At 40.5% G+C, this 22802-nt stretch overlaps 1 protein-coding gene across 5 annotated transcripts in view; it reads right to left on the bottom strand.

Moving 5' to 3' along the window:
- Positions 1-588: 588 nt before the first annotated feature.
- The window catches only part of GNB1L (G protein subunit beta 1 like), a 45089-nt gene continuing 22875 nt past the window's right edge, over positions 589-22802 (bottom strand). For all 5 annotated transcript variants that reach the window (XM_065851476.2, XM_065851475.2, XM_065851472.2 and 2 more), the window contains exons 2-7: positions 20591-20718; positions 20229-20354; positions 18298-18460; positions 14541-14639; positions 9790-10005; positions 589-4935 (exon numbers count right to left, since the gene is read on the bottom strand). In XM_065851476.2, coding sequence (XP_065707548.1) covers positions 4669-4935; positions 9790-10005; positions 14541-14639; positions 18298-18460; positions 20229-20354; positions 20591-20706 — 987 coding nt within the window. In that variant the 5' untranslated portion in view covers positions 20707-20718 and the 3' untranslated portion in view covers positions 589-4668. The remainder of the gene's footprint in view (positions 4936-9789; positions 10006-14540; positions 14640-18297; positions 18461-20228; positions 20355-20590; positions 20719-22802) is intronic.

Below are 22802 nucleotides of genomic sequence, written 5' to 3'. Positions count from 1 at the left end.
TTGATAGTTTTCTTCACGTAATTAAAGAAATCTCTATCATTCCCTAGAAGAGTAGGGCATGCATTTAACACAGCCAGGATTACTTGGAAAACTTACTCTGGTAGGGGGACCCAGGCTGGAATTTCAGAAAACCACAAACAACAGAAAAAACACGCCTTCTTCCTTACTCATTGCCATCACTTTCTTGGTAGCACACTAGTCATGTTTAAACATCAAACAACTTTCATCTCAGCATTGCTGTAACATTGTCTAGTATTAATCCAGGCAGTCATGTGCCATGTTTTATGTAATGATCCATACTTTCACACCACAGACACACAGCCAGAAAAATAAACACATTGATTTAGCACTCGGTAATCCTTGTTTAATCCTCAGTCCCTTGGTTTACATCACTAACATGGCTCCTGGAGTAGTCAGTGTTCTATCTTGGTTCTTGGCAGACTGAATTAAAGGAAAGATTTATTAATTTGTAAGTTGGCTTTGTAGATGCATCTTAAATGTGCTAAAAACCAAAGCAGTCCAGAAGCCAGTATTGACTTAACTATAAAAATCTGTTCTTTAAAACTCAAACCATTGCAACAATCCAAGTCAAGCTGCACAGAGTAATTTATTGGTTTACAAAGCAATTTCATTGTGTACAGCTAAATTTAACAGCTGTCTCACTGCAGGCCCTCAACCTACTTCCTTTTTCACTCATTACGATAAATACAATTAATCTCCTCTTTCCTCGCTCATCTAGATCTAGAACTGCAATGCTTTATGGCTTATGAACTGATAAGAGAAAGGGGTTGGAACTAATGGATTAATCTGGAAAAAATGTTAGAGGGTCAGAGATCACCATTCATTCCAGTGGTGATAAATATTCCATGTAATTGCTGCACAAATGCTAGTGTTTGGGATTTATTTCTATTAGTTTACAAATGCTAGTTGCTTTCTTCTCTCTCATAGTGCCAAGGACAGTGATTCTTGGGAGGAAGCCTTTTGTAACAATTTAGCTGTCATCACCTTCACTCCTGAATCCTCTAGGCCAGGTACAGGCTAGCCCTGTTCCTTTCTGGCAGGTGAGATTCCAGAGCTAACTCCAGCAGCTTAAGGTGGCTCTTCACTCACAGCCTTCCTGCTAGCAAGTTAGCTGGAATCTTGAGTGGTAACCATGCTCATGTTACAATTGTAAAGAGCTTTCAATTTTTTGTAGAAAATAAAGAGTCGTTAATTTCCTAGATGCAATCAGTCAACTGTATTTTACAGTCTATAGCAATATAGACTGTCCTTCCTGTTGGAAATCATTCTGCTTTGGAAAACTCCAGGTCAGTTCCTTAAGCAAATAAACTTTTAGAAGACTGTAGTTCACATTTAAACTATGGCATTTAGGCTTTACTCTAAATCAAAATAATGTTGTCCGGTTGTTCATTTCAAGGAAACTATAATATGAAAAAAAATTCCCCTTACTGTTTAAATAAAATCAGTAGTGATAGTGACATAAAGCGTTAATGAATTCATTGTTGTAATGTGCAAAAGTATCACACGGATAGTGCTTTGGTAATGGGAAGTAAGTATAGGATGGGTCTGTTCTTGCAAGCAGATCTGCAATGTGTCCTTCCTCTTAAAGCTGATGAAACTCTTTACCTCTGTGTCTATCTGCTAGGAAGATTACAGATGCAGTTCATGCCCTTGTTTTCAATTTGTGCTTGCATGACTGAATGTATTTTTAAATTTACCTAGTCAGACAAACATAAATATTTAACCCTCAGCAAAGGTGGTAAGTCAGATGCGAAGGTGCATAGTAATCTTTAGAGTATCTTCCAAAAAACCTGTTAGTAAATCTAAATACCCATTGTGAATCTTCATAATTACTTTAGACATCGATGTTAACTGTAAATGCCGTTTTTCACAGAAAATAATATACTCAAGAGTTCCTAACTTTCAGGCATTGCACCTACAGTTCAAATCTGCGCAAATTTCCCAACAGTGTAGGTTGCTGTTTGCTGCCATGGAGAAAGGGAATGCTTGCACCCTCTAGGCCACTCCCAGCCCCAGTGCCACTGCAGAGCACCTCTCAAGTCCATCAGGAAGAAGGGGGGGAAAAAGGAACTTTTAATAGCTGGGATGTGCAGTTGAGAGAGGAAACTGAATGTGGGTTCACAATACAGGGACAGACTATGTGTCTTGTGGGTTGGGTTTGTTGTTGTTATTGGTTGGTTAGGCCAAGGAAACTTAAATTTTGCTCAGAAGCAAAGTTTTTCGTGTAGTCTAAAAGCATGTTGGGCTACCGCACTAAGCAGTCCAATGCCTGTTGTATCATGATGGTAGCAGCTGTGCCTCTAAGCCTGGACCTTGGGGTTGGGGGCGATAAAGTGCCAATTTTTGACACAGGACACCTAGAGCCATGCTTGAGGAGATGCAGAGCTGTTTTTTCACCTTCCAGAACTCTGCCCAACCACCAGTTTGACAGTGCTTTTTAGGGTATAGTTAATCAGTTCTCACTTCAAGCTTGTTGATTAAAAAGGTGCCGCGATTACACAGGTTAAAGCACAGGGCAGGGCACTCTCCTGAGCAGATGGAGACTTGGGTTCTACCACTTATTTGCTTTAACTTTTTTATTTGTAATCTAAGTGGAGAGGAGACTAAAGCCCAAGCATGTATCCATTGGGTCATGTCACTGTTCTCATGCAGCAGGATTTCACTAAGTTCTGATTGCAGAGTACCACTCAAATGGGAGGCACCAATCTCAAGGCTGCCTGACAGGCTTCATATACGGTATAGTATGAGACAGGGCAGCAAAAAAGAAATCTCTGCAAATTCCCTATGATGGGTCCCTGGACCACACAATGTTTTCTATATTTATTTGTTTGTCAATTCCAACCTACTTTAAGAAATAGAAAAAATAAGTTTTCTTCCAGTAGCAGGTTTGTGAAGAAAGACCCTGTTTCATTCCACAAGGCTGCTGGCCTGGAGTCTCTTGTAGGGTGTAGGAAGCTCCTGCTCTGTGGGGGAGGTGGATGATGGGTGGAGATGGAGCACTTACCATCTATGCAACTCTGTCTGGTAGATGTAATGAACACCAGCACCTCCCATTGACTCAGTCTCATTCAAAATTAGGCTTTAACTTTCAACTGCAATGTGATCCTCCATGCAGCTACTGAATAGTAAAGAAATAATCAAAGAAATGTATTATTTAAAATGTCATCACACTACAAAACATGTAAGGCCAAGTTTTCTTTAGAAAACCCTGGCAACAGTATCCTGCTCTTGTGTTTTAATGGCAAGAGCATGGGGCCTGGTGCTGGAGACTTCTAGTCCAACAGTATTCTCTGCCTGTAAAGCACAGCTGGATAGCAGACCCAGACCTTAATTTGCTTGTGTGTTTTCCCTGAAATAATTTCTAAAGTCTTTTCATACTGCTGATCACTACAATTCCAGTGACTTTTTATTTGATGTCCACTTCTGTACAGAGGCAGAAACAAGTATTTCCATTAAAGTATCAACAGTGCACAGCCTGGACACAAACCACTTCAGTTTATAAAACTGAGTTCTGGTTTGCAGGCCATCTCTTTTTTTAACAAACTGGCCCTTGCTAGTCGCTTCAGTGGGACAGTTGTAACTGCAGCTTTGTGACTGAATACACTAGTAAGATGTCTATGAAGGAAGTGTTGTATGTCTAATATGCTGTAAAAAGAATGCAAATGCTGTTTCATGATTCAAACAAAAAAAACTTCATGAAGGAATTTCAGCTTCCATGACCATAGAGATGACAAGTTAATGGAGCCATTCACACTGTGTGGATAAGTATTTATCTATGCAATTCCCCTAAAATGTTAATGGGAGTTGTGTAGCTGAATACCAGACTTGCCATGCTGAAACTTACCCCTAAGTCTCCAAGGAGAAGGGTGCTAATTGGATTGCTGAGTTTAAATCCTTCAGCTAGTCAGTCTATGGAAGGGATTTAGCACTGGCTCTGTAAAAGGCTTTACAAAGCTTTGCAGTGCAGAGCAGGGAAAGATTTTTTTTTTTTTTCCTCTTTCTTTCTTGTGATTAATTGTGAGGCTTGAGGTGACAGGAGACATAATGAAATTCATAAATGCCAAAGGCCGTCCCTAGTCACATTCCTGGCTGTTGGTTTAAGTTAAAACTGACAGAAGTGTGAACAAATCAAGGTTATTCCAATAGCCTTTCACTTACAAGGAAGAAAAAGTAACTGACAATGAGAAACCACTGGAGGTGGTTTAATGGGTATAAATTTTCAAGAAAGAGTGATATTTCACACTGATTCAGATTCTTGGATACACAAATGACTTACAAACAGACATATTCTGCCCCCACTGCAGTCTGAGGGATTCCAGTCCTTTTTCTCAAAAGATATTGGCACAAGTTATTTAAGCAACCTGCCAAAGAAAAGCTGTTGCAAAACCTGTAGCAGAACTCAGGGTGTCTTGGTCTGTGCCTTTGCTGGTGACTGGCCTTGCTCTGCTTCTTACGAATCTAAAAAATCCACTTCCCTCTCTGGAAAACAAAACTTGTAGCTTGAACAAGCAGCATAAAATTTAACCTAGGAGTCTCACTTCACTCTAGAAATACATTCTGCTCCTTCCACATGTCCAGGTTTGAATTACAGTGTAAAGATCTGCTTCCCCAATCCTGTTCTCCTTGTCCATGGCAGTGCAGAACATGTCATGTCTGAGTATATATTGACCAGATACTGATGCGCTGATCTTTTGAGCCAGCTGCCAGCAGTCTCTCGCTGGGGTGTTTGTGATCTGAGAAGGACACACAATGGACAGTTGCTGTGTGGTAGTCCAGCACTGCTAAGGGCTTCAGTTTTTTCCAGCCAAAGATCCTAATGCGATGATCCCACCCTGCTGTTGCTAAAATCTTCTTGTCTGGACGGATGGTGATATCAGATATGCCAGCGTTGACAAGTTTGTGTGTTTTGTAAACCTGTGTGAGAAAGTTATAGATGAGCTCTAATTGTTTAAAACAAACAGAAGAAAAAAGGAACCTTTGGGGATTTCAGAAGGTGCCCACCCATATACCCTGGTATCTCACAGGTACTATGGTGGATGATGCTTTAGTGAGAGATGGAAAAGACCTTAGCTTGAGCCTAGCTATCTCCAGCACCGTCCTCTAAAAATAAAAGCATCCCTTGCGTGTTTTTACTTCATACTGCATTTGAAAGTATTTATATTCTGCCACAAATGAAGTTCTGAGTCAAGGTTTTGAGAACCAGACTACACAGCTTTGCTCTCTTCTTCCAGCTATTCTTGCATGAGCTGCAACGTTCAGAGCTATGGCCATATATTTTCCCTGCTTCTGCAGTATTCCCATGCTGAGATTCCGAGCTGCTGTTTAAACTACCTGCTACTTATTTCTACTACTGTGGCCCCTCACAAAAAAAACCCCAATAAGCTGTGGTAGCATTTACCCGTCTTGAGAAAGGAATGCTTCCAGGAATTAGGTTACAGTGTCAGGAAATCTGTATTTCTAGTAGTCCTTCCCAAGAGACTTTTATTTACACTAAATTCCAAGAAGGGGATTATGAACAAGTTATTGATTTCAGTTTTGGAAGCCTTTTGTTAATGTTTGGGGACTACTAGGGCACAAATTTCTGAGGGGCACAATTAAATTGGAAGGCATAGGTTCCTTCAGGAGGCACTGGGACTGCACAGGGCTTAGCCCTTGGAAAGACAAGCTTTCACTTCACTGACATGAGCTGCCCCTGAAGCACAGAGGAAAAGATCAATATAATACACTTTTGCTGTTCTCACTTCAGGTAATTTGTATTACTCAGCAGTCTACCTCCGAAACACATGCAGTATGTACACCAGAGTGTACTGTGTGCACATGTGTGTTGGAATAGCCACACTTTTGTCACAATGTGGAAAACACCTTTTAAGTGTATGCTGACTTTGAAGTGATGTTATTTATAAGCAAAACTGGAAATGATGCATTAATGCCACCATCTAGTTAAGACTGAAAGTGTACCTTGTATCGAGGCTTAATATAATTTGGTGCATGTTTAATATGCTGCATGTTGTTTGCTGTTTTTCTGAGGTGAGGAGGGACTGAAAAGCATATTACATCTGAGTAGTTTACCTCCTCGAAGGACGTTCCATGATGCATAATTAGTACAAGATTATAAAGAACGTATTAATTGCAGATAATTTTAACTACAATATTGGTTGTAGAAAACTACAATTACAGAAATGCTGATCAAAGTTTGTTTCAGATGCAGTTGAATGCATCTTGGAATTTTACAGTCACAAAACTATAAGGAATTACTTTTCAACTAACAACTGTCCAGCTACTTACTCAAATAGCAAGAGCTGGACAAGTTGGTGAGGAAAAAAAGGCTAAATGAGACTTGATGTGCTTCTTGCTTGCTTCATACATTGCTCCTTTAAATAGTACCTGATGACTGTGTCTACAGCCAATTCAGAACAGAGGACAAGAAGTTTTCCTCAAGCCTGGTGAACAGTAGGAGGCTGTATATGGGCCTCCTTGTGGGGCTGCTACTGTAAAACCTGTGCTTTCTGCCAGTGCGTATGTGCTTCCAAACTCCCTGGTCACGCTAATGCAGCATGGCTTCAGTGGGATTTTTGTTGGTGTATGTGTACTGGCAAGGGAAGGATTTATTACTTACATCACCAGCCTGGCAAATGTAAGATGGGCCTTACTCTGTAACTGAGATTATTAGCTAATGGCTATAGCCAATCCTGGGTGTGGTGCTTCCCATCATTACTGTCAATTACGTGGGCAAGATCCATACAGCAAAATTAGGGTGACTGGGAGAAATTGCATGTCATCAGCAAGCTACAACTTGAAAATGAAGCCTGTAACGGTGATGCCTTTTGGCTATGGAACATGAGGGAACAGTGGGCATTTGTGCATGATCTGCAAATACACGAGGTGAGAGAGAAAAACAAAACAAAATAGAACAACTTGCTCAAGGTATATGCAGCCAGGTGAAATCCTAGTGCCAGGATTTGTGCCATCTAGTCACTTACGGGCAACTACTGTAGTTAAATGCATACCAACATCACTTCCTAACCAGAAAAGCCACTTGTAATTAAGGAAACAAAGAGGTAAAAACAGGTGAGCTGCTTTCAACCAGTCATGACCAAGGACACTGGCATCTACTAGCAGATGCATTAAGAAATGTTGGCATGCTGAGGCCAACACCTATCCGCCTCTCTTTACATGCTAGCTATGGCTTTTCTTTTTTTTAAATCTCCCTCTTCTATACCCAAATCAAGTCTTTAAGCCCTATTGTTATTAGAAAAACAGCCAAGGTAGCAGCAGCCTTAGCTTCAGCATTTGGGGGAAAAAACTTAAGCAACCCAACCAACAACACTTTTGTGCTTACTTACAGCTTGTAGAGTTTTTTTCTTGTCATATATAAAGGAACTTCTGTGATCATCAGATTTCTTAGTTTTGCTTTGTTTATTCACCTGCAGAAGCTGTTTACCTCCTACATTCTACCACAAACATCATCACATAATTACACTATCATCCAAATAAGAAGGCTCATAACCAATCAAGTAATTTGCTGATGATGATTTCAGCAACTTTCTTGTAGAAGACAATACACCAAACTTTCCCCATAGCAATAAACTATGAAGTTACCTTCATCAGCTATTCATTGACACACTGGAACATTGCCACTTAAAACAGAGCTGAAGTGCCATCATTGCATCATTATTTCTCCAATGGCAGATAGCTATGCACCATGTTTACTTATTACAACGTTTTAGAATAAAAATAACGTGCCATGGAGTGGCTTTCCAACGTCTACCATTACCTCAGGTACCTGGAATGTCAGGAAAAAAAAATCCCCATCTGGTTTATATTATTAATGCAATAGTGGAAAAAAAACTTAATCTATGTCCTTGACAATCTCTAGTGCTCATACAAAAGATGCATTTTATTAGGGCATTCACACTATGCATGAAGCACAGAAACATTACTTATAGCTTATAATGTAGCATTTAAATTTCTTCTGAGAAAAGCTACCGTGTCTCAGTGCGATGTGCTGAAGATGTAACTAATCCTACATCTCCTGGGAATGTGAATACCTTGTGGAAAACAATAACTGGAATATTTCAGGTGAACAACTGTTTATTTTACCCATGAGTCATACCTGTACCCCTGCATTATGGTTAACTCATAACTGAAATGTGCTCTGGAGAACAATATTTTCTTTGAATTCAGGAAAAAGCTATGCTGTAATTAATATGAAGGAACAGCTTCCTCTCCAACACCAGAGTATCTGAAGCTTTAAGAAGTCTGTTATGATGTCAGATTTCTGACACCTTGGCCTCAGAAAACTAGTCTCAATACTAAGTTTCTTAATGGGACTTAACTATCCCCTTCCTTCTCCTTCCTTGACTGACTTAAAGACACCAGGGGCAGATGTGTGCCAACAGTGACAGAAAGGCCAGGCAAGGGGGAGAGCAAATATGACCAAAAAAAACCAAAACAAAAGCAAAACTGTGACAATTGTGTACTAGCCTTGTTAAACCTCTTATCTTATTTGCTTAGAACACCTTTGCTACTTATTTGGAGTCTAGAGTGCCTCTTTTACTTTGTGTTTTATTGCTTATTAAAGTTCAGGTGTTCTCCTCGGTGAGCACTGTGCCCCACTCCATCTCAGTGGGATGCATTTACACCTTGTGCACTGGGGTTTTAGGCATCACCACAGAACCAGCACTTACGGAGTGGTAGGGCACTAACAGATCATACACCTCCACGCTATCCCCCAGGTGACGCGTCACCGTTGGATGTCCAAAAACTTGTTTTTCTTCCTGTAACACCATTCAGAAAATAATATTAACTTGCCATACTACCTAAAAAAATCTCCACCAAAGCTACAAGCTGGAAGAGCAATTATTGTTCCTCCATGAATTGGTGTATCCAGCAGCTCTCTTCTAAAGGATGCTATGGGGACATACAGAGGTTGGTTCAGGTCCTCTTCACTGTGTGTTTGGGGGCAACTGCCACTTTAAAAAAGGTTAAAGCACTCAGCAGTGGAGAGGCTATGCATAGGCCAGTTTAATGTTCATGAGCTTTATTTATGCACTTCATTCTCACACCTACTTAAAACCTACCTAACCCCTTGGCACTGTTGGAACACTTGCTAAAGTTGTCTAGATTAAGCAATATTTATTGCTATTCACTAGCATAGCCTGCACTGCTGATTATGAGACCTCCTTCTAAACCAGCCCCTCCAGGAATGCGTAGCTCAGACACAAACCGATATATCCAATTAACTTATTTTCCCTGTCTCCAGCTAGGGCTCTAAGGGTGCCAAACGAAGCTGGTTGCCTAAACCTCATGTCCCCTTTGTGCTAGCTCGGCTGCTCCTCTTTTTGTTGGTGAAGTATTACATGGAATAGTTCTGTCTTTCCCACAGTGGAAAGAAATCTCTAGCCATTCAAGCAGAACCTTTGGTAAAGCAATCCTTTGTTTCTCATTTTCATAACTCATTTATAATGTTTAGGACATTAACGTGATAAATGAAGATACAGAGGCAATGGCTTGAGTAATGCTAGGCTTGTGTGCCTGTTGCAACTTTGGTAAAACCAGAAACATGTGAGAGAGGTTTGTTTTTTTTTTTTTTTAAATCCTCACCATCTTTTGCTAAGTCTGGTCACATAGCACAGACATTCTAACCAGTCTGTGATTAATTAGCTAGAGATCTGCAACAACTCCTCTTCATGACTAAATATTTTTTTAGTCTATCAAACTGTTAGTGCAAAGTGGGATAAATGACACTAGAGGGCCAATGATCCTGACCTGGAGGTTCTGTTGCTCATTGAGGCTCCAGATGCTGAGCACCTTTTCGGATGAGCCCGAGATCCCCTTGGCCTTCTCCGAGTCAAAGTCAAGGCTCATCACTGGCTCCTGGTGGCAAACAAGTTGGCTCAAGGCTTTTCCCGTTGACAAATTCCAAAGGACCACTGATCCATCTTCATAGCCAGCCAGAAGCAAAGGTGGTGAACGACAGCTGAGCTGATCAAGAGAAAAGTAAATAGTCTGTTAGGAAAATTATCATCCCCAAGTAGGTTTCACTCCAAGCACCAAAAAAATAAATGAAAATGCTGACTGGTGTAGAAGTGAAATGTTCAGCAATCTGAATGTGAAATCCTGATAGTCCTTCCACTTACAAAAACCTTTACTAGGTAATTGCTGGCATGCACTTACGGTTTTTATATCTACATATAAAATTCTATGTTTTTATATTTTTTAATCTATTTTATATATATATATATATATATATATATATAACACATACATATACACACACACACACACACACATATATAGAAAATGTCTCACTGAAAATCCAAACTATCGCCCTCTACAACACCTGAAAAAAGGGCTGTGTGAAGTTTTCAGCTGTTTTACTTCCGTATGGACACTGAAAGAAGTGCCATGTGTAAAGGTTCCCGTTTCACATTGCCAAGTGTAGGGTTACACACAGGGAGCGTTTACCCAAGTGCACCACAGTACTTAAAGGTAAACACTGAACCTCTCCTCAGGAATCTCTGGGTGAGTCACCAAGGGGTTAACGGGTGCCCGAGTCCCACTGTAACCAATTGAAAGCTATTTTGATTAATGATGTCACAGGCCAAAGGGCATGGCACCCTGGGCAGACACCTAATTTATTTAAGCCTCTGAAATAACTCAAAGAAGGGAACATTACTGGATTACATGTCACACTTAAGGAAAATATTCATCATTGCGCCAGCCAAAAGACTAATGACCCTGTGAGCAGTAACTGGTTATGTGAGTGAAGATGCAAATCCCTAATGAAAAGTAACTAAGAAACAAGAATCTGTTAATGCCAGTTATTTCTTTAATAGGAGAAGAAACACCAAAATAGATATTGGGTTTATGACCACAGAAACCACAACTGCAGGGACATCTTACCCTAAGAAATGTATCCAATAGCTTATTCAGCTCTTTCCAAGCACTGTCTGATCCTACAAGATACTCAGTTCAAAATAAAGGACATTTATAAAGAATTAATTTTTACTGGCATCACATTATTGAATGAAATTCTTCAGATTTTCTGGCTGTCAATGTCATCATACAACCCTGCAGTGGCCAAAGGCTCACTGCCTCTGTTAATGGTCCAGACTGGTCTCCCACTGGTTATTATTTGTTCTAGGGGGAGTTAGACTAACAAGAGATGGGTGGTCCAGGTAATAAGACTGCTGAGTAAAGGCCTCCTGTTCTTTCTCAGATTTATTCAGCATAAATAAGTGTTTAAATGAGGAATGGATCTCGCTGAGCAGGGAAGAAAATTGCTCCTTAAAAGAAGGAAACCAAGGGGAAATCCCCTACCCTTTCTGAACAGTTCTGCCCACACCTGGGACCTGCAGGAGCCTCGTTCTTTGCTTTAAGATCCCTTTACTTTTGAAAAGGTAGGGAGCATGCCCTGGCTAGAGAGGCCTGCAAAGGAGGTGTCTCGCAGTGCCCAGAACTGTGCAGGACTTTTCTGTCAAACTTTTGATTTGCTAAAATAAGTAACATCAGAGCAATGAATATATGTCAAATATATATGAATTAATGTTAACTCATCAGGTGTTTTGGGTGAAGAGTACCTTGTTTTTAATACTGGGAAGAAGTTAAAAAAATCTGGTTGAAACTAACATTCCAGGTTTTATTTATTTTAAATAAAAGATAAAACCTTCAAAGCAAAGCTATGTATTTCATAGGTACTTCAATTAAGTTTAAATAAAGCCCCCAGTTTGGGCATAACCCCCGAATTATTTGTACTGCTCTCCTATGAGCACCCGACTCCCCCGGAGCCCTGGGGCTCTACACAATTCATTCATTAGCTGATAAAAAGATTGGGGTGGGCAGGGTCAGCCCTCTGCCTTGCTCAAAGGTGGTTGGTATCTGAGCTTATATTTGAAAACCAGTAATTTGCAGGTGAGATCTAAGACTGTTATATTTAAAAAATAAAGTATTGTTTTCTATGGAATGAAGGTCTCCCACACGTCTTCTTCCTGACTTTCCCTAATCATATGAAGTGTAATATTTCAATGAGTACATCTACTTGAAATTAAACAATAAAAGCTATTGAAAGATCAGGGGAGCTCTCAGTCTGATGCCTGGACTCAGCAAGCTGTGGTTCACAACGGTCTATTTATTTCAGTTCCCAATCATGGACACTTCTGGTGAAAAGTCTTCACCATTCATGTTTTGATTTCAGTGGAAAAATTAAATTATAAATCATTGTTCTTCCTAAGCAGAACATTTTGTTGTTGCATTTGGATAACTGTCAAGGAAGGAAGAAAAGGTGATCTGCTGTCAACTCAACAGGAATAATTGCTATAGTTTATACAAAGCAATAACTCTGCGTTTCCAGTTTCTACATGTATTATACCTTTTGAATTATTTTGTTCGCACCATTACGCAACATGATGCCTTCCTCAAGGAGTGCAAAAAATTTAAGGGAAATCTATCCTTAGTTCTGCAAATCCTACCCCACCCAATTAGTAATAGCAGGAAGGTGTGAAGCTGAAGGGACAGTGCAATTAACAATATGAATCTTCACAAGGAAGAAAACCCAACATTGAATGAACTAATGCACCTAAGAACAGACCTAGTAAAATGAGAAAAATATTTCAAACTAACAAAATAAACAGCTGCAAGCTTTTTAACTGCTTAGGAGAAGTGAGGCTTATTCTCCAAGCCTAACCTAAGCCTTGATTTCATTCTGCTCTACAGTGAAGTTCCTAATTCATGCTGCTGCTGGTAAGGTGCGTTGTTGCCCTGATACGTGGATCTTTTTTTATTGGTTTGCAAAACAAATACGACAATACATGGCTGCGGCCCCCAAACTCGTATTGGCCAACAGCCCTGAGCATGCTTCCTTCACACCATTGTGTGGCTTTCTCTATATCAGCTTCTGTTTCAACTTGTTAATTTACTGTGCCATAAGTAACGTCAAATGCTCTCTTAGGCAACATGTTGCCCACAAGCGATGGGCTGGGGAGTGCTCATCTCCTGGGTACGTCTCTATTGCCCAATGCGGCGATGTACAAAGAAAGCCCGGATGAGGAAGGAAGGAGTACAGCTGGGTTAGCTCGCCCTTCTCTGCTGTTACCATTTCAGGGTTACTCAGACACTTCCAGCAAAACCATGAAACAGAACGCAGAGCATCACTTTGGTACACCACGGATAATTATTTGCCCTGAAAAGCAGCATCCTCTCCCATGCATTTAAACTGAGTTGCATGCATTGGTAAAAGAGCAAATACAGCTGCAAGACTATAAGGCATTATCCGTCCTTGCCTGTTGCAGTCTAGGAAGTTGTGGTGACTTCCCAAAGCCAGAATTTACATGGAATAAATTTACCTCTCCCAGTTCCCCGTCCTCTGCTTTATCCTCACTGGCAACAAAATTAAAAACTACATAAAATTAAGACTCTGCACCTCCTTCCTAGAGGAATAGCAATATTAATGCATGTAGAAAATACGGCAAGACAGAGGACTTTTCAACACTGGACATTTCCTCAGTTATCTTCATCTTATTAAAATATGTCCAGGAGACAGAAAGCCCCATTCATTTCATTGAGTACTGAACACTGATTGCATTTTTAGGAGAAACTTTCTGTTTAATAAAAGTTTGATCAGTCTATTTAATTTTCTTTCTAGTTTTTAATTACACCATGGGACTTGAACAGTGGCCTCTCTTACTTCTGTCTGAAGTCAGCACCTGACCTCCTCTAAAGTTCAGTTGGTTCAGGACCCAAGGCCTCAAATTTACAACTGATTGATAATTTTTTCAACTGAAACCAATACAAATGTTCAGATGAACTTGCACGAACAACATACTTGAAATCAGCTCTGGAGACCTCTAACTGTATGTGGTTGGGGTTAAACTGGAAATCACCTTTGTCACCAATTCTTTGGGGGTTTAGAACTGATCACAAAATCTCCTTCCTCCCTGTGCTGCCACCTTTTTGTATTACTTGTCTTTCACTGGTGGCACCCCAGAAACATTATTTGCTGAATACCCTGCAAATGCGTTTTTTTCATTAACTGCTTTTATTTACCTTTTTGCCCAAAGTCAATACAACCATAAATATTTTGTTCCTCTTGTATGTCTGGAATAGAAATGTTCATAGAGTGCTTCCTTGTCCTGAGTGCACTGCAGTGAATGTAACCTGCCATTAAAATTACCATTTTTTTTTAAGTAACTCAATCATTTCTCATCATTCTTAATGCAGCGAGAAACCATATCAAACAACGGGCTTTGGTAAGTCACTCATTTTCCTCTTGATTGATGCACAAACTGTATCTATCCTAAGGATACAAAGCTTTCCCTGAGCATTTGCAAATCTTCCATTAAAGCTTGGAAAGCTCTGAAAGTTACATTAAGGATGTTCACAAATCTTTCCCCCCTTTAATAGTATAATTACTTGATTGGTTTGATAATAAATCAAAATCCAAGTGAAGAAAGATTCATGTGCTGCATATAAAATGAATCACAGGGAAAACATTTCACAATTAGCAGGCGCTCTTGCCTTACCTGCCATAGCTTCAGACACATGGGCATGCCCAGCTTGGCACCCACCTCTGGCTTCAAGGTACAGACTGACGTCTTGGATGGCAGCTCCAAAACCTGAACCTGACATCAGGAAAACAAGAGTATTTGGTCAGGCTCCAGGTCAAAACTCTGCTGTTAAAAACACAAGTCTTTTAGGATGATTAAGGCTACTATAAGCTCTTCCAGTAAAAACTGTCTGGAGGAAACTGAGGAATGCATAGTAAGTTAGAGCTGTAGGGGAAACTACAGCTACCTAAATGCATTGTTTTAGGAAAGACAAAACTACTAGAATGAACACCTCTTCTTCCGCTCTCTAGTTAGTCTGTATTATGGTCTTCTTTCTGTACAGTAAATGATGTTGTGCATTACTCTTACTTCTTCTCCCTTTCCCCTTTTTCCATCTCTCTTGCTAATTTGTTACATTCCATCTCTTTTGCTGATCTGTTATATTCACTTGTGGACACTTGCATTGTCTGTTCTGTCATGGGAACACAGAGCTTGTGCAGAAATATAGGCAATATATATATATGAGGTGGAGTTTTTATTTACTGGCTGACTGCACTAACAAGGTGTAAACCCTGAATTACCTGCTAATGCAGGCTGGAGCAGTGATAGTAAGCAGGTATTTTTAACCCAATATTGTCTGACCTTATTCAAAGCAGGATCAGGCAATATTGTGTTAAACACCTGCTCTCTGTCTACATGGCAGCCTCCACTGTTGCTTGCAATGATGGTGGAGAACTATGGATTTTTTTTTTCATTAATCACTGGGCAAGTCTTTTCTCTGCCAAGGAAGTAGCTCATTTCCACCTCAGGATGATGCAGGCAAGATCAGGGGAGTCTGACTTTGCAATTTGGCACTGGAAGGTTTTGAGTCTCTTGATTGACACGGAAGTGCTTCATTCTGAGCTGATTCTCAAGCCTGGAACTATGGAGGAATACAAGTTCCTAGGTATCAAAAACTTGCTGCCAGGAACATCACTGTTTCTCAGATGCATACTTAATCACTGAGGTGATCATTTATTTTAATTAAATAAACAATGGTCTGCATTATGTCGTAAAATTGAAGGACTTCTAACATTTGATAAATCCGGGCTAGCCGGCCACTCTAGGCTATTTCAGAATGTGCAAAAGCCCAGCAGTGCTGTTGGACAGCCCCAGTCATGCGGATTTCCTTGAGCATCTGAGATGAGGTATTACACAAATATGGCTCCTCTGGGAGGGATCAGTCAAGACCACGGCAGCTGTGATGGCGTTCCAACCCCAGACCTTCAGTTTAAAGCTTGCCAGAACATCTTCCCATTTCTACAGGTTGTGAGCTGGCCTGCCAAAAGCCAGCTGCACTCCAGCACTGCGAGCTGACAACGAACTAAACACAACATGCACAACACTTCCTAAAGCCACTTAGCAATGGAACAGGAAACTGTTCTCCAGATCTGAGGAACGGTGACTACAGAAAAGAGCCGTCCAATCTGTAGACCCAACCCATGAACAGACCAGAGTTTGGTCATCTGGGAATTGTGGTTCTTTGGAGCTGCACTCTTAACAAAAGATGCTTTTCTCTTGGCATTTTACTCGCTATCAACATAATGACCAAGTTAGCTATTGCAGGAAATGAGCTATAAATACGAAGAGGAGCTGCTCCCATCTTTCACTCTTCATCACTGGCCCTCCAAAGAGGCTCTTAGACAGGACTGAAACTGCAACTTTCATGTAATAAGGAAAGATAAATTCACTGTGATAAATGCACTTTTGTAGGCAAAAAGACAAAAAAACCAAAACCAACAAACCTCCTTTGCTTTACCTGGATTGAAAACGGACAATCTGGTGTAAGAGCTACAGATGGGCTCACAGAGGACAAAGAAAAAAAGATGAGAAAAGCTTTTTGCAGGAGGCGGGCAGGACTGACAGTTCCAGAGGCTGTCTGCATTAAGGCAACTGAGCCTTAGAAATAAATAGTATTTCATATATTTTGACAACTGTAACCTAAAACTTGAAGTTCTATGTTTATATTGGTTTTGCTTAATAGGAGAAAGATTTGCCTTTGCCTGAGGTTAATAGTGTTCCTGGGTGGCTAAAACTGGCCACAAGGAAACACACCCTTTTTCTTTTTCACATTAATAAAGCTTTTAACGTGTTTCTGGCAAATTGGCAAGAGAAGTGCATGTAACTCATAATTGGTGATTTAAATGCAATCATGAACAAATAAATGCCTGTTCAGATCTCATTATTTATGGACTGAACCTGCTTTAAGACAAAATTACTCTTTTTTTGGGCACCAGCCAAGCATAAACACTTATTAAGTCTTAATTTTAATCATAAGCTGCAAATGTACTGTGTCTCACACACTGCTGCCTATTTGGAAGCACTATATATTATGGGAGCTTATGTGAATTTATTGAAACCTGACACAGTTCTAATGTAAAGGTTCGTACACAGAGTGGAACTCTTTTACCTCAGGAGACAGCAAATCACTATCAGTTCACAGGGTGTAAGCAAACAAATGAAAATAAAACAGAGATGAGCTGTAAGAGCCATTGTGGTGAATGTCTTCTCTTTGGATCAGATGATTGGTTAATTCTGACCACAATGTGTGTGCACACTCTTTGTCTGACACAAGAATGCACTTGTCAATTTTGTTTAACTTAAATATTATTGAGCACTGCTGTAAAATGGAGAGTTCTTTGTTTGATCAGGACAACATATGGGGCTTAGAATGGTTGTATTTACTGGTACAGTGGTTGTGTCTACAGGCTTACTCTGTTCTGTAAAAGGCTGAACATTCTGGCTGTGAGCCAACAAAGTACTTAAACATGTCCTTAACTTCTGAATAATAAAAACTTCACATTTTCTAGCAATACAGGCACCATTCCCGCTTATTACTTCATACATAAAATATGCAACCTCCAGTTTTAAGGTGCGCATCCTGTAGTCCAGATAAGCGTGTGACCTTTTATGTTCATGAACAATTTGCAATTAGCTACAGTATTTATTTTCATATTTATGTCACTTTTAATATTTTTTTTTGTATTTTGATGTAAAATATTTAAAATAATTTATTTTTGTGTTATGTCCTCAAATAGTCCTTCAACGAAAACAAAAATATGATTTCTACAAAGCAGAAGTGGAAACTGCCAACAAAGCCGTCAGTCAATGATTGCTGTGACAGTGCGTGTTAGGTGTGGACTCACCCAGTAGGAGCTGAAACGGACCCTACAATTATCTCACACTGAGCAAACCTCTGGCCATTAATAGTAATTCAACTACTCCCAGCCAAAGTACCAGCGGAAGAATTACCCTGGGGTGGAAGACCACATATCGCATTACAAATCACCTGCACCTCCCCTTCTCTCGCCAAGCACAACTTTCAGCTTCAGGAGGAAGATGAGTACCCCCATCTGATGGCAGAATTTCTGACCATTAGCTCCCCAGAAGGACTCTTGTTCCCCTGTAGGAGCATTCACCAGCACCAGAAGAGTTTCCAAAACTCCTGCACATGAAAGACCACCAGCAGCTGCAAATACTTAAAGGTCAGACAAATACTGGGGTGGTATCCTTGTTATTAGAGCATGAGTTATATAATTCAGTCATCTTTCTGGCAGGTAAAATTAGTGATTAGCAACCCCAAAGGTTCCTTGTGCTGCCCTCTCTAGAGCTGGACCTTTGAGAGCAATGATGTTTTCCCTTCTGAACGATCTCATTTCAAAAGTAAAAGCACTGAAAAAGAGACACTTCTTACCTCGTCTGTGGCTTTGGCTGCCATGGCCATTAGCCAGCGTCCCTGCGCCACCTTTAATAGAGAGCATCTGCAGAACCCCACATTCTCTGTGAAGACAGAATCCGTCACTGAAGTCCGTCCCTCTGCCAAATCCCACATGCAGATCCTCTGGTCACGGCCCTGACTGTGACAGTGAAAAGGTATTTGTGAGCACCAGGTCTGAGGAAGTCTGGCTTCCTGCAGGTTAGTATCTCTAAGTTGTACGTATATATTAATGAAGTGTCATGAGTATTTGAACATCTTCATAATAAAAATACTTAAATTTTACCATTGATTAGACTTAATTTAAAAGGAAATAAAAGTATCCAGAGAATAACACATTTAGCACTCTTTCACCCTAGCAATGAAACAAATGTCAGGTGTGTTGACAGCTGAAAGACAAATAAAAAGACAACAATAACAAGACGAGTGCATCAAAGATAAATAAAAAGCTACAGTTCTTCGGTGGTCAGCCGGGATCCCACAGGCACAGGGCGGGCATAGATGACTGTTCTGATTCTGTATGTGTGGAGACACAACGGGAGCGGGACTGGCAGTGCAGTGAGCAGCAGGAATTAAACAGTGCAACGCTGTGGTTAAATCATCCACAACCAGAGAACCAGCGGCTGCATCACGGACGCACTAGTGCAGCTCACACAGAGACTTCCCTGCGAACCTCTCCATCCCGCAGAAAAGCCTGTGTGTTGGTCCCAGACAGCAGGACCAAGGAGGCCAAACAAAGGGCACAGCATTAACTGCTACACATTTACCTGATCCCGCTGTCTCTGGAACAAAGTACCACTGTGGAGAAGTTTCCAATCCACAAACTACAGTAGCACAGGATTTGTGTCTCATGTTATCACCTGGGACAAGGACTCATAAAAAATCCTTTATCCACTCCTTATTTTAATTAGCAGTATTACCTGATGGAAGTATGAAACCAAAACAGGTAGATGCAAATCTACAGACTGTTGAGACTTCTTCAGCATCAACACAGAAACTCTCATCTGCTGTTCAGCAGTGACAAACTGTCAAAACATTTATAGCACTGGGCATACAAACAATGTGGTACTGCAAGCAATTGTGATTTAGCTTTAGAACAGAGACACAAAAAATACAGGTAACTGCTGTCCTAAAATCGCACTTCTATGTGAACTGTTATAAATATACAGTAAAAATAGAGGTATGGAAAAACTTTACAATCATACAAACAATGCTTATTTAATATGATTTTATGGGGTAGTGTTGATAATTGTACTTAAGCAGATAACAAATATAAATGCTAATGAGTTCCACTGCATATTATGAGATGTCTTCTCCAGATAAACATGTCAGAACACCTCCTAGTCATACAGACACTTTGGCATCTACTCTAGATCACTTGTCTAATCCAAAGTACACAAATCTTCCCAACCTTCCCTTGCTAAACAAGAACAGAAGATATTTTGCAACAAAGCAAAGGTGTGCAACTCGGCATTCTTGCTCATTTCCAGTCTTCCATTCTCCATCTCCGATTTTTCTTTCCTTACCTTTCTCCCTCTCCCCTCTATTTATAAACCATTTCTTTCAGTTTTGATCTTCCCTGAGAACCAGTTGTGAAGCATTTGTCAACTTCAAATCCAAGTGTATTTCCTTTACCCAAAGACCTCACCTGATCCCAATGCAGTAATAAAGACACTATGGACTCCAAGTTGTTGTGATGTCATCACATATCTATCATAAATAAATTAATTGTATATTTTTTTCCTGCTTTTTGTTCTACAGTTTTTCTGTATTTTTGTACTTTACACTTCCATATGTGTTGGAGAGACTTTCAGTGACCCCAGAAATAAGACAGTTTTTTTTCTTCTTCTCCAACCATGTACCTCACAAAACCAAGAACCATCTCACCGTTTGTTGCCTGCTTTGCTAACCTGAGGAGCGTGTCTTTACCACCCATTGTCTGGACGCAGTAGACAGATTTCCTTCCATGGCCATCCAGTGCTGCGTCCACTCTGTGTGTTTTCAGGTTCCAGACGTGGATAAAGCCGTTCTCAGACCTGGCAGGAGGAACAGATGCTTTCAGTGTGACCACTGCAGACAATCTGATAAGAGAGTCTGATGCTTCTCCTTTTTTTCCAGAACTGACACTGTTGCACAAAGGTAACACACACATCATTTACCAACCATGCATTGTTGTTTTCTCCAGATACAATTTATCTAAATAATACACTTTGTTTTTAAAAGAAAACGTCCATATGTTGCTCACCTCAGCCAGAAATCCTGGTTTACTTACCCAGAGAAAAGAATGGGGACATCAGGTTCTTGGCCTCCACAGGAAAAATGCAGAGTGTGGACTGCAGCGCTGGTACCCCTGAGAACAAACTGTGGATCCGGAGGTGGCAGAGCCATCCGAGCAATGACCTGGGGGAGCGAGGAGAAGGCACAAATATAGAGGGTAGGGCAGCCTAAAGTGAAATTGCAACTTTAAATATATTCTGATCAGGACCATTTGCTTTTTCTAGTCACTTTCCTCTGTGTATTATCATGAGTGGATGTTATTTCTACTCGCTATACAGTTCGGTGTAACATTTCCCCTTACCATCAATTGATCAAGCGGCTGTCAAATCTGCTTTGTGCTGCATTCCTTTTAAAGCAAGGTGAGTGCTGAGCTGACCATGTGCACGCACCACTTGTACGCTGGTAAATACAAAACTGTTCAGCTGTTCTCCTTGCTGAAGAAAGGAAGAGCTGCAGAATGCAAGAAACTGGATACCCATAATTTCAGTGGGCAAGCAATTTATCATTCCACTTAGCCCCTTGGCAAGTCTTTTCACTTCCGCCCCATAAAAATACTAGTTCTGTGCTTTCCACTCACAAACACAGAGAAACATTGCAGTGAACACATCAACTGAAAATGATTTCAGATGAGATTAGAGTTATGATCATTTTTACACAAGAATCCCATTACTCCCAAGTGCCTGAATTTTTGGTTGCAAGCACCATTACTTGAAAAAATAAATGCAGTATTTTACACAAACATAGTGACTACTGTATCAAACATTTTATTCCAAGGGGTCTGTATTCCCCAGAGGATCAATAAAGAGAGATGGATGCTTTCAGCTTTATGTCATTGGTTCAAATGTGGCCCAAGTCAGCAAAGAACAGGACATCAGATGGGGAAGCATGTTGCCCTAACATGGGAAATGCAAAGGACAATCTATTATGAACTGACAGATAGTTTGTGTGATCTGATTAGACACACTCCTACTGATCCAGCGCATTCAGCGCCTATTTCCATGCACATTAATGCCTTTGCAGGCAGTTGCGTGCAAGCACCAAAGGACAAGGTCAACTTCTCTGTGTCAAATGACCCTCCAGAGCTGTGCTGGGACAAGGCAGCCAGCAGCTTTGACTGTAAGCACAATTTGCAACTCATTGGAAAATGCATTATAACAGGCATTGCAAGAAACATCTTTACCATGAAAGGTTCTCATGGCTTTCTCTGTGACATTACTAGTTACTAGTTTCTGCTTCTTCCTTTTTGACCTGACTTCATACAGAAAAGGACACCTTTTGCCACTACAGATGTCAACTCTCATCACTCTTTCTCATTTATACATATATTAGACTGGATTAAATAACACGTTTTCTAAATTCAGTAAGGGAAGATCAGTGGGTGTTTTTCTGCCTGCTGGTTCACAGCAGGGAAATTGTGGAGAATCAAAACAAAGTGCTAGAGCTACAAGTTACATGGTAAATTAAAACAGCTCAACTTGTAATTGTCATCTCACCTCAGTATCAGCTTTTGAGTTGTGTTTAATGGATGCACTTGCTATTGCACCTCATTTGCAGGTCTACCTTGAGTGTTTATAGATCAGTAATCGCCATGGTACCTAGGGGTCCTAATTAAATACAATTATCTTTTAGGATTAGTGGTGAAACAGGATTCTTCAGCACAATGTGCAATTCTCCCTCAATAGCACTGTGTAATTAGGTATGAAAATAATGAGCTCAGTGGATAACCTCCACGTTTTAGTGCCCTGACTCATGTGTTTTATGGTGTTGTCTGATGATCTAGACTCATGATAGGTCAGAGTGAATTTTCAGATGATTACATGATGCACAGGTTCACCCCTATGGTGAGATCCAGCTCCCAACTTAGCCCTTTAACATGCTTCACCTCTGTTATAAACTTGTTAGACTAAGGATTTTGTCACCAAAGGTCACCCCTTCAGGACACCACAGCTGTTGCCCTCAGAGGGACACTGTAGAACCAGGTAAATAAAACAGTAACGAGGTGGCTTGTCCGAGGAGTGGGGTCCCTCTTCACGATGGAACCATCCTGGGTTAGTACATTGAGCAAGGAAAACAAACCAGAAGTGAGCCAACCCAGAGGCGATCTGGGATTACAAGGCAGGTTTTTAATAGCATTTTTCTAATTACCGACACAGAAGTTTTTGCTGACAGACAGCAAGTGTGTGCGTGGCTGTGGGAAGGGTTTTGCC

This window comes from Patagioenas fasciata, chromosome 17 (genome assembly GCF_037038585.1).
Source record: "Patagioenas fasciata isolate bPatFas1 chromosome 17, bPatFas1.hap1, whole genome shotgun sequence".
Taxonomy (NCBI): Eukaryota; Metazoa; Chordata; class Aves; order Columbiformes; family Columbidae; genus Patagioenas; species Patagioenas fasciata.
Note: the sequence above shows the minus strand (reverse complement) of the source record. Positions and strands in the feature narration are given on the sequence as shown.